The following is a 15,704-nucleotide window of genomic DNA, read 5'->3' on the forward strand; positions in this document are numbered from 1 at the left end:
GGGTTTACAAGGTTAGACAAGTAGAGGACGATCATGAGAATGTGTGGAGAAAGCAAAGCCTTTACTTTGACCTGAGATTGAGTCGCACCTAGAGGGCAATGCTAGGCGCAGTGCGAGACAACAAGTACAAAAAGGGTGCAGAAAGTACACGCTCACACATCGAGCTAAGGTGTCCATTCCAAATAATAAAATTAATGATAATATTAATAATAATGATAATGATAATAATAATAATATTAATATTAATAATAATAATAATAATAATAATATAGACATCCACAAAACAAATACAGAAGAAACATTTCATAACAATAAAAGGCAATGAACAAAATGTAGTGTTACAGAAAAACCTTTTGGGGTAACAGAAAAAAAAAGTTTTTATATCTAAATCATCTTATTTTTTGTAGTTTTATTTTCATTTTATTTTTTTAAACAGAGTTTGAAGATATAAGAAATGGACTGTAGTGGAGACCATAAAGTACCAAACCTGAAGGATTCCTTTATATATAACATCCAAAAGAGAAAAAGAATAAAATAGCAGCTTTGTTCTGTACAGACATAGAGGCAAACATTTTGAACCGTAAAAAGGTTTAAAAAAGTGACAAAATCAATGATGTGTATAAAAACGATCCTGCAGTCTAAAATACAACTGTAAGACCTTTATATGTGTTCGAAATGTAGAGAAACTAATGACTATTCTAAAAGAGACCTGTTGTGACTTAAAAGTTGTCTCTAGGCTACTAAAATCTTTACCGATCCAACACCTTCTCATTTTCTGTCTCAGGTCTCAGACTCAGTTTGTTTGTTGTGATGTTTTTGGTGCCATTTAAATTGAATAGCAGTTATCACCTCCCACATGAAATGCACACTTTAAAAAAATGTCAGATAAGGTTTGAGTAAATGAAAGTGGAGGCAGAGTCGTATCCCTTGATTGTGAAGTTCAGTGTTTTGCAGTGTGGGACTTCTGATGCTTTGATGTTTTGTTTCTATTTTTTTTTTCCTTTTCTTTTTTTTTTTTATTAAAACAAAGACAGACCGAGGCTGTGATTCAGAGTTGGCTGACTCAAGTCACATGTGTGTACTTCCCTCAGATGTTCAAAAGATGACAGAAATGAAGGGATAAAGTTATTCTTAGATCTGAAGGGATTCGGGTGGTGCAACAGAAAATGTTGGTAAGCCCATCATCAGCAACAGCATGCAGGTTTTTCTAATGTAATTATATGAAAAATAGGGGGCCGCAAAGAATGATTATTTTCATTATCAGTTAATCTTCCAATGATGACCAACTGACCGACTGTCACAAACCCAAACATGACCAGTTTACTATGACACTGGACAAAAGCAGCAGATCCTCACGTTTGAGGAGCTGGAACCAATGAGACTTTGAAATGTTTCAAAAAGTAATTTATCCCTCTAAAAAAATCTTGTTGCCATCATGGTAATGCTAGTGGTTACTTATTATTATCAATTATTTAAGATTTCATACTGATATTGTTGTCCATTGAGTGAAAGAACATCAACAAAATTTTATTAAAGATGCCTTTGCTTACATTTCAAATCGTGAATGAAATAAACTCAGCCTTGATTTTATACTCTGTTTGCAATTCACTTATTTTAGTGTTTCTCCTCACAAGCTTGTTACATTTATTCCACCCCCGCTGCAGACGCTGCATATTCTGAGAAAACTTTGACTGCAGGTGTGAATGCAGCACATCTCAACAGTAACACTGTATTCTGTCCTGTTATCACCCCCCCCCCACACCCACACAGCTGCTGCTGGAGCAGTTACTGCTAAAGATAAGCATGAAGTCTGAACACCACCAAACAATTTTGGTATTGTTTCCCAGAGAAACCTATCTCAACTCTGAATCACAGCCTTAAACAAGAAGGGAGACCTGTATGAAATTGCAGAAAAAGCTCGATTTGGCAACATTTTGGTAGATACACAATAGGCCCTCCTCTTCCATTTCGACCCACTCCTGACAGGATCTACACCCACAGAAATATCAACAGGAAAATGAAACAATTATCTTAGTCCAAACTTTCTAATTGAGGCATCCTCACGTGGCATGAGCCAATCTGCTCATGGAAACAAAGTCATTTTGATGGAAAGTCATTTTAGAAATGGAGTTATACCATATTATAGAGAGAGAATCATGTGTTTGTATAAATACACACTCGGATATCCACAACATCCTCTCTGAAATCATCAGGGAAAAAAGTGCTCCTCTGTTGGATTTGCTGGCAGATATGCTAAAAAATGATTTTCTTTATGTCTAAATCTGTAAGTCAGGATACATGCCTGTATTGTTTGAAGGACTTAGGTAACAATGACTGAAATACAGGCTGCACAGGAAGGAGTTCCCCAGTGTCGAGTCTGAGCCACCAAACTCCAAATGCTTTAGCAGGTTTCTGTTTAAGTTTTTAGAGTTTAAGTTTGACCTTAAAGGAGTGGAGAGACCATCTACTGGCACACAGTAGAAGAAAGTCATTCCTTACCTCATCCATCCCTCCTTAAGAGATGGAGGAGAGGTTTGTGTTACCCTGTGTAAGAGGAGGAGGAGGGGCTGGTCTGATATCAGCAGGCCGACGACTGGGGCAGTGGTAACGCCCGTTCGTTCTTTCTGCCCCCATTCATGTGTGCATAGGGTTGTATCTCGTCAAAGTTGGGCCGCAGCACCACCACAGGCCCGTTGGCCGAAACATGTCCTGAGTGCTTGTCCAAGGGTTGGCCTGGAGACGCCAAGGCTGAGGCGACCGTGCCCGGGGATGAGGGAGACATAGGTCCCAGTAATGGAGTACTCGGGCCTTGCATGGGGGATAACTGCTGGGTAGAAGGAGGCGGCGTGCCTCCCGTACACCCCGAAGAGGGGGCGGCAGCAGCTGAGGGCTGCCTGGCGGATGCAGGGTCCAGTGGAATGTTCTCCATGTTTTCTACCTCCATGTCCAACTCCTCGGTGTCCGGCGGCTTGTTCTCCTCACTGTAGAAGAAGCTCATTTCCCTGAAGGGAGGATCCAGTTCATCTTTGATGCTGCTGATGATCTCCAGGAAGGACGGACGCATCTTGGGGTTATATTGCCAGCACATCCTCATCAGCTCAAACCTAAAAGTGACGTACAGTAGATAACAGGGTTAGTAATGTACAGTGGAGTCTTCATTTTGAAGTTTTTTGTTACGAAAGCATAGGTTTATTCAAGTCTAATATAATAGTCACATATATTTCATACTATGACTTAAGATCACACCTTTAGAAGATACCAACTTAATTTAACGTAGACTGCTGAACATTGGCTGAACATAATGAGAACTGTGGATTTTGTCCCCATCTCTTACAGTGTAATTGTGCTAGGAACCGGAGTATTGTCAAAAATGTGACCCTAACCTTGAGTGGGAGGACTACATGTTTCTCACCAGCAGGTGGCAGGAAACACTGATGTTTAAGCCCATCTCTACAACTCAAGTTTACTAGACTGATCTTTAAGAACAAATTATGTAGACAGTACATTACAATACTACAGCAAATTTTTAAACAAATGCTTTCATCCTTTTCCCTGTTTTCTTTTTGTACATTCACTCTGTGCCTTTCACGACAGTAAACAAAATGCTACATCCAGGTAAACAGGCTCAAACACTCGCATTATGTTTAATATACCTAAGTTAGTGGGTGTGAATGTAATTTTTAGCCCATTTTTGCGATTTGCTATTTAATTTCATGCCGAGTTTTTAACCATCTTTCTTAATACTGTCCAATGAAATGATTCATTAACTGCAGTTCACTGAAATAGTAGAAAAAGTACAAAGACATGCAGATGTAGTCTAAACTAACAACAATACTTTTAGTTACATACATTTAAAAACTTTTCTTCTTTCTAACAGTTAGATTGAGACATCTGAAATGCAGATATAATATATTTATTGCTACATGACTACACATACAGTAAGATCAGTAATGTAGCATGTACTCAGCAGCACAGTTAATCATATGTAAGGTTACTGTGCCAGGCCAGCAGCCCAGCTTTTGGAATGTCAAAACAACATCATAAAAGGGAGAATTATTACAGTTTTGTGTGGTGCTACGCCACACACCACAACTTCAATTATACACAAACAAGCTAAGAATACTCTCTAAGGCCTGCTGACATAAACACCTCGGTCATCTCTCCTCCACTTTTGCTGTTCCCTCTCCCTTGTTTTCTTTCTCTCCCAGTGGTCTCTTTGGAGTCTACAACAGCCTCTGCAGCTGGGTGCCAGCTCCTCTCCGCACAGAGGAATTATGGGTAGAGCTTTCCTAAGCACGTGCCTCGCTTCGTACTCTGTCGCAGCAGGGGGTGGGGGGTGGGGGGGCTCTGACTTGTTTTTCAGCAGCGCAGCAAGTGTCTTAAATTTGACGTTCAGATGTCCAAACCCAGGCAGCGAAGACCTCCCATGAAAAGACGTGTAATGCTTGGAACCGGGCCGACGCTCCAGAGTAACCTGTCTGCATAGTCCTGCCTGCTGAAAACACTTCCCCCGCCATCTGTTGCTGTGCACGAGGCTTGTTGATGCAAATTTAGAAAACAAACACTGCAGTAAATCCTGACTTCTTGTCAGCATCCTGCCAATCATGGCACACAGACACATGCTATTGCCATTAAGCTAAATTGACTCATATTTGACCTGTCATCAGTGACGTTAGCAACATGTAAAAGCTCAAAGCGGTACATGGGATGTATATGTAGGTACTGTTTAAGAACAACTCGCTATGATCTTTTGCTGGTATAAAGACGGGTTCCTCAAGGTCAAACTCCAACCCCCAACTCTGTTAAGCTTTTTGGTACAATTAGTATCTAAATTCTGTTTTAATGTACTAAATGGTCTTTAACTTGAAGACCAAGATGGCGCCACAGATGGCTGCCTCAGCTCTTCACTATGTTTTTTATCTGTTTAGCTTGATATCTTTGTAACTCTATACGTCTGTAGCTGTATCCTCCTGTAATTGTGTCCCCTAGACTGTCTGTATAGTGAAAGATAATGTGAATTGGAATCAAACCCCCTTGTAAGTGTCAACATACTTCTCTGTCACATCAATAAACTCTGAGCTTTATAAGCGAATATCTAATAGTGACTGTGTCAAAATGGTACTTTTAAGATGAGGTTTGGAGGCAGTCAGGCTTTTTAGAAAACAATTTGCACAGACACAGCCAAAATTTCACCAGCCAAAGAGATGGACAAAAAGTCCTTGAAACACTCTGATAAAAATCAAAAACAGACACACTGTAAGGCCTAGTGTGAGTTCAGAGCAGTCTCCGATCATCTACGGTGGATGTTAATAAAGCTAAACAGGAATGTTTTGCAACAGAACTACAGAGCTTCACACGTCCAGCTTCCCCGGTGTGGTGAATCATTTATGTATAATAGCATTGTAAGTGATACTGAACATTCCGCAATAAATCATCACGTTAAATACAAACACAGAGTCTGTGTTTCATTTTCGCCCAACCCTGCGAGAGAGAGAATGCACTTTTGTCTGAGGGAAACTGTAGACAGAAACATGGGAAATCCAATCACTGACCCACAGCTACCTGACCATGGGAAACGCAGTACAAGGAGGAGATGTTCAAAGCTCTCCAAATGTGACTCATCCCTCTGTCTATTATTCTGCCCACTTCCTCCTCTTGTATCCTTCTATTCAGTCTTTGTATGGACTTCTGGCTTCACTACACTTCAGCAATCTTCTGGAAATCTCCATTAAGTCACTACAGCAGAGGCTACCAGTGGCAGAAGCCTGACTTCCCTGTGTGTAGCTCAGATACCCGGAGGCTACCCCACCACCTCTGTAACACAATCCACACACTCCTGTAATCAGGACAAAACAGTCAGGCTGCCATAGAAACCAGAGGTTTGTGTCTGCACAACACTCGGCCCTCTTTCTTTTCTTTTTTTTTTCTGCTTGCACTCTCTTTCTAAGGTGAGGTCAGCCATGGAGAGTGGGAGGGGAGGGAGCAGAATGCCTTCTTATTGAGGTCAGAGAGAGGAGAGGAGAAATGCATATATGCAGCGCTGCATGCTGACAAGAAGAAGGCCATGCTGCGCTTTCTCTTCTCTAACAGCCAGAGTGATTCATTAATGAATTATAAATACATTAATGAATACATTCTGTCCCTCTGACTCCCTTTGCTGATGGACAGACACCATCTCCCTACTCATGCCCGTTCTCGGCAGGAGGAATGAAGGGCATCTTTCACACACAGGTCATGGCATCCCTTCTATGGGCCGAGGCCGACGGGTGAGGAGGCTTCTCACTGCCAGCTGACCACTGAGGCTATGTTGTCAACGGGCCGCATTTAACCTGTGACGTTAATGTCAGGCCTCATCTTGGCTCTACCTTAGCACACACACCACATGATATCCCACACACTTAGAACCACAACTTAAAATAAACGCAGGGCAAAATATTAATGGGGCCGAAGGCGTGCAAGGTGGTGGCAGTAGAGGATAAAACAATACATCCTTCGGGGGGTGTTGCAACCTAAACCTGGAAGGCCTGAAATGGGTGGTATTGCACAGTTATTGGTCAAAGATACAAAGAGACTCACAGCATGTCAGGACAGTTGTCAGGTTTGTCCAAGAGTCCTCCCTCCATGACGAAGCGCAGCACTTGCTCGTTGGACATGCCCTGGTAAGGCTGTTCTGCTAAGGTGGCGATCTCCCACAGCACGACACCAAATGACCTGCGACGGGAGATGAGATGACAATTTTATGAAATATATTTACATTTTTTGCCTCTTATCTGATGCTAATTCAGTGCTGCTTACATTGAGTGCAACATCAGAAAAAGTTTTCTAAAAGTGGGATGTGGGTAAAAAAACCCAAGTAGATTAGCTTTTTTTTTTTCATTCCTTCAAAATAAATGTTTTCTTTTAAAAAGGAGCAAACTAGTGTGTCTGACTTTTCCTCTCCTAGAACAAACTTACTGCATCTGTAGGATCAAACTCTCGACTGTAGACTCCCGCAGACAGTCGATCACATTTATTGACTTTACTATTGATAACTTGGCCCTGACCCTACATTAGATAAAATTCTTTATAATTAAATCAATACATTTTACCTGATGACAGTCTGAGGACCAAACTGTTAATAAAGTGACTGACAGTGTGCAGGAGGTTCTGCGGTTTCTTCACTTTCCCTCTTATTAAAAATCATTTACACAATACCTTCCATTACTGCCAACCATCTTTCAACCATCTCTCAAGCAGCCAGTTGGATCTTTTTGCTTCACTAAAAACCCACTTACTTGCTTGAGTTAGGTTTTATCCTTTCTTTTATTGTTGTAAATTCTATTTTTGAAGTTACCATAGTTGTGTGGTAACGCAACTTTGAGTGCAGACTGAATTTGTAGTCTGTACCTGATTTGTAGTTAATGGGCAAAGAAACAGCAAAGAAACAAGCAGAATATCTAGCTGCACTAAACAACATTTTTAGACCAACATTGTGTTAAATTACTGTGTATTGTGAGAGGTGATGCCCAGAGAGAACTATCTACCTGACTCTGCAGTTCTCTACAGGTCTGAAGGTGAGGTGATATTATTTCATTGTTGTGATTACAGATTGTTTTTCTGTTCCTGAGTGGCCTAAAAAACTATCACTGCAGCTTTAAGATACAATTTATGTAAATAGTGTTCTCAAATTGTGTACTAAAAATATCATTATATTAAAATGTAATGTGTAATGTTCAGATTGCTGTGGATTTCTGTCCCAAAGTACCAAAAAAACTGACTAATGCTGATTTAAATGCTGCACCTTTAAATTCCTCCATCATCAAGTGTAAAAGTAAGCTGTTTAATTAATTGCAATGATTTTTTTTTTGCATATTGTTCAGCCCTAGAGCAAGTGTAACCTGTCAACATTTACTGAGTTGGAAATGTTGGCAGGCAATATAAGAAAACCACCACTGAGCAGATACTTCTCTACATCACGTTAAACCTAAAACCTGTCAGCCTAATGATTAAGAAGGCAAATGTAAGAAAGAATGTAAGGTATGTATCAGCGTACCGCTCAGTGGATCACAATGATTTCATCAATTCAGGACAAGCTTAAGTATAAAGTATTTACAGTAAACATTACCTCAGTCTGACCTCAAGCTACCTTGCACTGAGACAACCATGAAAATATTCAAGACAAAAAAAATCTTAACTTGGCTAACAAAGACCACAATATTTGCTCGCTCTTGCTAATCATATTTTCACCACTGGCACGAGTTCTGAGAGCGCAGTCGATAGTCTTTAAAACAGCCTTGTTACAACACTGCATATAACTCGCTGAAACTGTCTTGCGCTGACAGATGAAGCCACAGTCGGACAGCTTTTCTTGATCAACAAAATAAAAGTCACCTACTCATGGAGTCCTAGGGAGCCCGGAATTGGGTTCATCTTACACTAAACTTCATCTGTACGACATCAAAGAGAAAGATAATAGTAAGCGAATGTGGAGGTGGGTTTGTGCTGGCACTGCAACCTCTCATTTGAGAACATCTGGAGCAGTTTAAGCCCACTCTTAGGGACTGGCCCGTGGGACACGGAATTGGGAAACAAAAAACTTGCAAGGGAGCTGGTAAACAGTTGTATGTCTCTAGAACAATATCATTCCTGAGATTTCACCAAAGGCTGGAATACAAAAGGTGTCAGGAAAAAAAACAACAAAAAAAAACAGAAGGATCTTGTTCTATACTTTCTGTCATGGAGAGAGGAATGTCCAGAGAACCAGCTGGAAACCAAAGGATTTTGATGGTTTTGTCATGACAGGAAATGCATGTTCAAACTATTAAGTAAAAAATGGCTGTGAAGTGATCTGTCTGCTTTTAAAGTTTTGACTCCACAGCATGAACTGTTTTAAAATCTCCACATGCTCAGAGACACACAATATGCAGACATTTCTGGAATATTTTGCAAGCCCCCAGGATTAAGGCAGGGTTTATACATGTATAATACAGGCTTTTTTTGTGTGTGTGTGTTTGCGTGCGTGTGTACGTGCGTGTGTGTGTATAAGAGAGTGATGTGTTCTCATACCAGACATCAGACATTGTAGTGAACACGCCATCTTTCAGCGACTCTGGAGACATCCAGCGGACAGGCAGCAAGCCCTTCCCTCCCTTTCGGTAGTAATCCGTCTCATAAATATCTCTGGTCATGCCAAAATCTGAAGAAAAAAAATGAAAACAGAGGTTGGGGAAGCCACTGAATATCACTCATTCTGTGTGGGAGAGGAAGCTCCAGAGAGCTCATCCATTCCCCTCACCTCCTCCCTCCCTCCCTCCTTCCCTCTGTCCATCTACATTAAGACTCCACTGCTTCAGGCACTCACTGAAATCCTTACACTTATTTTTGAGGCCAGCAGAGTGGGTTCAGCATTGAGCAACCAAGGGAGGCTGAAGGCATCGTATTAAATTGACTTACCTCCAATCTTCACAGTGAAGTCCTCTGCTACCATGCAGTTCCTGGCAGCCAGATCTCTGTGGACAAATTTGTTGGCATTTAGGTACGCCATGCCGTCAGCAATTTCCCCTGCCATCTGGATCATCTTTTTGAGCGGGGGTAGGACCTGGCTGGTGGCATTCTGCGGCAGAGCGAGAGGAGATGAGGTGAGAGGGTAAAGAGCACAATAGAGCACTGTTCATTCTGTCTTCATGTCAGGTTTCTCTCCTCACAGCAGATCAGCACTACAAACTGAGGGATAGATGCTGTGTGTGGAAATGTAGAAGAAAGACATAACAAAGAGGGACAGGTGTGTGTGTGTGTGTGTGTGTGTGTGTGTGTGTGTGTGTGAGAGTGTGTGTGTGTGTGAGAGTGTGGGAAAATCTTCTTACTTCTTTGCGCAGAGAGCGCAGGTGGCTCTTGAGATCACCACGTGTCATCAGCTCCATAATCACCAAGGTTGGCTGTCCCTGCGAGACGACGCCCAGCAGCCGCACCTGCACCAATGACAATACAGCACAGGTCAGGTGGGACAAGTCAAAAGTTGCATCCCAAATCCATACTACAACCTAATTCAAAACAGGTTTTTAGAGCAAGTTTCCTTACAGCAGATTACTACAAAGATTAGTATATAGTATATACACGTAGTATATATCCTACTGTATAAAATGAGTGGCATATAAGGTAGAGTAGGTAGTCTACTCTACATTCCCGCAGAAGCAAAAAATCGTTCCAGCTGCTTATATTTCGTATCTCAGATCTGTATTAGAAAAATCAAAGTTTCTCTTTAACTTGCTTTGAAGATTGTGAAAAAAAAAAAAAAAAAAAAAAATCCATTCCCTTTTAAAATTATTCAAATTGAATTTAATAATTGAGTGTTTGGTTTTTTGGCAGCCAGACTTGATAAAAAGGTTGTAACAGCAGCTTTCCAAAGGGAAAATCTTGAACACATGCGTTTAACGTAGTTAATGAGGCTGTGGTCATGCTGATGAGAGAAATGTACACAATCTCCAGGAGGCTGCACCCTGCCTCGGGCTGTAAAGACAACCGCAGCGTACTCACAGCGCTCGTGACATGCTGACCTCTTTCTACTTCTGCGCAGATTAATTAGGAAATCATAATAATCAAAAGCACTGTCTTGGAACTGGGTTCAATATATCAAGGTGCTGGTTTATTTTTAGCCATATTGTGCATTTAAATCAGGCTTTTTCTCTCTCAGGTGCCTGATGGTGACCATTTTAGGACGTGTCCCTCGTACCACATGGTGACAGTTGAACTCCTTCATGACAGAGGCCTCGTTCAAAAACTCAATGCGCTCCCTCATGCTGGCGGACTCATTGACCGTCTTGATAGCCACTCGCGTCTCAGGTTCGTCCTTGACCACCCCCTTGGCGATGCCTTCGTACACCATGCCGAAGGAGCCCTGGCCCAGCTCTCTGTGCATAGTGATCTTCTCCCTGGCCACCTCCCACTCATCCGGGACGTACACTGGCACGACAACAGCAGACAGCGGGTCAACACCACATACCCATACCGAAATATAAGAGTGAAAATTTGAGAAGATATTCGATATTCTTACTCTCAGCAGCACTGAAGTACTCTGGGTTGACAGATGCATAAAGAACTCCATTTCCCAATCTGTCGCTATTCCTGTTAACACAAACACAGCTCAGTTAGCCAGCAGGCGGCTCCGATTGTAAAAATGATATGTAATACTCCATAGGAAGTCTACTCTTTACCACAGGGGAATGTTAATGAAAACAACAACTATTAACTATAATTAACATTGCTCCGGTTGTTAAGTTTCATGAGCAGAGTGAGGTAGAACAGCATAATTGAGCAGCATTGTCTGGCAATGTGGAAAGCATGTTCACGAAGACACTTGCCTCTTTTTGTTGACAAAGAAGAGAATCGTGGTGAGGCTGGCGATGAAAACTGTCACTATGATGGGAATTATGATGACCAAATAAAACGCAACACCATCGTCTCCTGTCAGACAGAACAGAGAAATTAAAAGTGATTAGCAATGACTGAAGGTGTCATGTCTTATCTAGCTTTAAAATCAGTAAAGGAAGCGTTGCCTTACGTTTGGGCGGAGGCACGTAGAAGGACACGCTCTCCGTCCAGGAGCCATTCCCTGCTAGAGAAGTGGCGCGCACACGGGCAGAGTAGTTTCCGGAGCCCAGGTTGGTCAGCCGAGCTCCTTTGTGCTCGCGGTACTGCTGGCGCGACACACACTCGTGTTTCTCAGGCTGAAAGAAAATAAACATGTTGTGGTTACTGTTTGAAGGTCAAGGTCAAGTGAGGGGAGTAAAAGGGGAGTTTAACAAGTTACTGGTCACTTGTGACAGATATTTCTGTCTTGGGAACTGACATTTATGACTTTTAAAGTGTTCTGCTTATTGTTTCTTCACTTGAATGTTTGTTGTTCATTGTGATGTATGTTTAACACCACACGACATGACATGTTTCTCTGTGCTCACATTAAATCTGAGTTTAAGACGTGTTCATATGAATTGGGTTTTGTGACATCACAACTAGTTTAAACACAAATTGATTATTCCAAATAGTATGTTTACTATATATATATATATATACATAATAAGTAACTATATTCTTATACTTCTTAAAATATGTCTGGGGGGGATCTTTAATTATACCCAGCCTGGCTCACCTCAGTTCCCAGACGGAACTTGATCTCATACATCAGGATGAGTCCATTGGACATGATGGGCTCTGGCCAGTGCAGCACCACACAACCCTCAACCTTTTCACTCCTCTCATAGATCACCTTTCCGGGGATGTCATCTGCTTTGACTGGGAAACACACATGCAAGAAAAGGTGTTAGAACACACTGTGCCACTTCTCAATCACAGATTGTATCCAGGCCAGTTTCTCACCTGCAGGTTTGGTCCTGGAGAAGACAAATGCTCCAGCGCTGCACTGCCCCACCTCCTCATTGCAGGCATGGATGTCAATGCGGTAGACTGTGAAGGGACGCAGGTTGGGGATCTCTAAATTTTCTGCTGTGCTCTTGTCTTCCGAGAAGGGGTACTCTTTAATAGGAGGAATGCCATCTGTACTGTTATCCCCGGGGCCAAGGGTGGTGTTCCCCCTACCAGCACCCTCATGAAACAGTGTGTTGTTAGCCACACCAAAAACATCTCTGCGTCGACGGTCTGGAGGTCTGCAATACGGAGGGAAAGTCGATTTAAATACAGTCAGTGCTATTATGACAATACAAGACATTGGAAATCCTATTGTAACAAATAACTCTAGCTTTATAAATCCCAAAAGCATTTTCCACAAAGCTTAGGCATCTTGCTGGACCGGATGGAGTAAGTGAGTGTGTGTGTGTGTGTGTGTGTGTGTGTGTGTGTGTGTGTGTGTGTGTGTGTGTGTGTGTGCACCATGCATCCAGATGCTGAAAACTACTCCCTGTGGAGCTGTGTAGAAGGATGAGGTCAGACAGATCATAGCGAGGTGGACAGACAGAGAAAGAAAAAAAAAAGTCTGACACGGAGAGATTTTTCTACAGCAAGGAAAAAAAAAAAACCTGAAACATTGCTGCTGTCCAGTTTATCCCAATCAACAATGAAAGAGTATAAAAACGAGAAATATGGAGACAAAGAGAGCGAGCAAGAGAGTGAGGGGAAATATGGCTTTTAGCTTCCTGACATCAACATGTTCAGTCATAATGACCACACTGTGGCGAATGGACACATGTTGTCATAATGCGGATGATAAGCTGCGGAGCCGCCTGAAGCTGGACGTCATCATTACTGAGGTAACAGCTGTGACTGTAGCAGCAGCAGAGGCACCTTGCCCAGATACACCTTTAACAGTTACCCGTGAAAGCTGTTGGGTAAGTCAGGTGAGACGGACGGACAAAGACAAGAGTCGTGGCTCTGAGTTGGAAAATGAAAGCTGCATTGACAACAGGTGATGAGCGGTGTGTGGAGTGATAAATCTTTAGGAATTGTTAGGAACAGTACGATGTTTTTTATTACAGCGTACATCGCTCAGCTCAGGAAAAAGAAAAATAAAGCGCAGGATTCATACTGTATACAGGAAATTAGGGCTGAAACGAATTATTATTTTCATTATTGATTAATCTGCCGATTTAGTCCTGAATTGCTTGATTCATTGTTTGGGTTAAGTTTGGTCCAAAAACCCAAAGATATTCAATTTACTATCACACCGGACAAATAAAAGTTGCAAATCCTCACAACTGAGAAGCTCAAAAAGGATAATGTTTGTCATTTTTGCTTGTAAAAAGAGTCCTACACTGACGCTGATTACTTTTCTGTCACTCAACTACTCCTTTCAGCACTAGCAGGAGTAATAAAATGCTAAACTAAAAGACCTAACTAAGCAAAGCTGAAGTCAAGCATCTTTTGTGTCTGAGCAGACACACACCAACAGGAGGAGTGTACAGACACAGACGGATCCGTGGGAAAGAAGAGTAGCACCGACATGTTAACATTCCTCTCTGGCAGTCACAACTGGTGCGGTACAATCCAAAGTCCAGCACTCAAAAACAGTTACTTCTGACAATATATCAAAAACATATGAAAACTGACGGGAAAGTAGAGACACAGATGCATGAGTCGGATTCACACTGACTCGTAAACCATGAACTATCCTGTATTGAAGCGACGGGACAGAGGGAGAGACACTGATAGACCTCGCTGAGAGGCCAGATGAAAGAAAAGTTGAGGATCTAAATTTTGTACATGTCATAAGAGCGTTAGGGTTAAGCAGGGCAGTCCTAACACTGTGAGAACGCTCCTCAGCTGACTGAAGCATGACCTTATAACTAGTGAGTTACTACAGTTGGTGTCCTGACCTCACCCGCTAAAAAAAGATCTACCTTTACGCAATGGAATCCAGAAAGGAAAGCCGTGTCTACACATCCAGTCTGTGGCCAGTGGGGCACATTATTAGTGCCTGACCTTAACTGCAGTGACACACAGCAGGCCCACAACAGAATATACTGAAAGATCTCTGGATCTGACAGAAGAAGAGGTAACTGTATGTGTTCATCATGAGTTTCAACAGCAGGGGATTACAGCAAATAAATTTCCCAGTCAGCTGATAACAGGTTTTTGGGTCGTACCACAAGGTCTCCTTAACAGATACTGGCAGCCATCCCCTTTAAGCAGCCACTCTCCTCTGCTCCAGTAAATGAGTCTGCCTTCCGTACTTTCTGTTTGTATTCTCACACTGATGGGGCTCTTCCCTCATTCATTTAAATTCCAGATGGATTCACTGTACATTTCCTGGCAGCTGTCTTGTTCCAGAAAAAAAAAAAAAAAAGAAAAAGAAAAAAGAAAAAGGAAACGAGTCTCAGACAAAGAGAGCGTGCGAGGGGAGGAGGAGAGTGGAGTGCCGAGTGGAGAGGGACAGAATGGAAAACATTTCCTCTTCTTTCTGTTTCTGTTTTCACTCGCTCTCTTTCCCCTCACCCCTGGTCTAAACCCTGAACTTTTGAAAAAACCTCCCCGATTTTCGAGGCCTTTCCCTGGAGTGGTTTGTAATAATGCTGGCTCTGTTACAGTGGAGAGTCTGTGCATACACAGGCTGAGCCATTCGCTGCAGGCCTGGGACCTGCCACCCGCCTGTTTCCTAGACAGCTATACTATAACAAATCAACACAGCCAGAGAGCAAGGAGGAGGAGGAGGGGGAGGGGGAGGAGAGGGGCAGATATGAGTTCAATTACAACAGAAAGCTATGTTTTATTATTCTCCCTCCAAAGACATATTGATCCAATTCCACGAGAGCAATGTGAAAGAAGAAACAGGGGCGCCGTAACGTTGTTTGAATGAATGAACTTTGGAGGCATACAGGCATCATTTAAAAATATGGATTTATAAGATACCTGCTGGGGTCTCTTGGCGAGAAGCAACAAGTGTATCGAAGGTATCCGTTTTTTTTTTTTTATGGTGATACGTTATGGCAGCAGTTCACAAACAAAGATTGTGTGTGACAGGGACAAAGGAGTGTGGGAGGGGAAAGGAGCTGTAGTCTTTGAAACAGTTAAACATGCAGAGCCACGAGCAAGTTAAATGATAACACAACACAAATGTCAGTCCCTATTGCGGGGAACAAAAGCCTAAACAGCTACGAGTGTGCAGCCAAACTAGGCCCTTCAGACTCCTTAATCACATCTCTCTCCTGGGTTTGTTTGTGTTGCCTAAATTGCTGCCTGCTAGGTCCTAACATCCCCCGTGCCATCGTTGCCACGGCAAC

At 42.3% G+C, this 15,704-nt stretch overlaps 1 protein-coding gene across 1 annotated transcript in view; it reads right to left on the minus strand.

Moving 5' to 3' along the window:
* Window positions 1-6: 6 nt before the first annotated feature.
* Window positions 7-15,704, minus strand: part of igf1ra (insulin-like growth factor 1a receptor) — a 76,517-nt gene continuing 60,819 nt past the window's right edge. The window contains exons 11-21 of the mRNA XM_023403870.2: window positions 12,352-12,638; window positions 12,125-12,267; window positions 11,537-11,702; window positions 11,337-11,439; window positions 11,030-11,100; window positions 10,709-10,938; window positions 9,843-9,947; window positions 9,433-9,592; window positions 9,046-9,175; window positions 6,577-6,711; window positions 7-3,104 (exon numbers count right to left, since the gene is read on the minus strand). Of these exons, the coding sequence (XP_023259638.1) occupies window positions 2,579-3,104; window positions 6,577-6,711; window positions 9,046-9,175; window positions 9,433-9,592; window positions 9,843-9,947; window positions 10,709-10,938; window positions 11,030-11,100; window positions 11,337-11,439; window positions 11,537-11,702; window positions 12,125-12,267; window positions 12,352-12,638 (2,056 nt within the window). The 3' untranslated portion in view covers window positions 7-2,578. The remainder of the gene's footprint in view (window positions 3,105-6,576; window positions 6,712-9,045; window positions 9,176-9,432; window positions 9,593-9,842; window positions 9,948-10,708; window positions 10,939-11,029; window positions 11,101-11,336; window positions 11,440-11,536; window positions 11,703-12,124; window positions 12,268-12,351; window positions 12,639-15,704) is intronic.

This window comes from Seriola lalandi, unplaced genomic scaffold (genome assembly GCF_002814215.2).
Source record: "Seriola lalandi dorsalis isolate HSWRI2012SDOR001 ecotype SW California unplaced genomic scaffold, Sedor1 jcf7180002054188, whole genome shotgun sequence".
NCBI classification, from domain to species: Eukaryota; Metazoa; Chordata; class Actinopteri; order Carangiformes; family Carangidae; genus Seriola; species Seriola lalandi.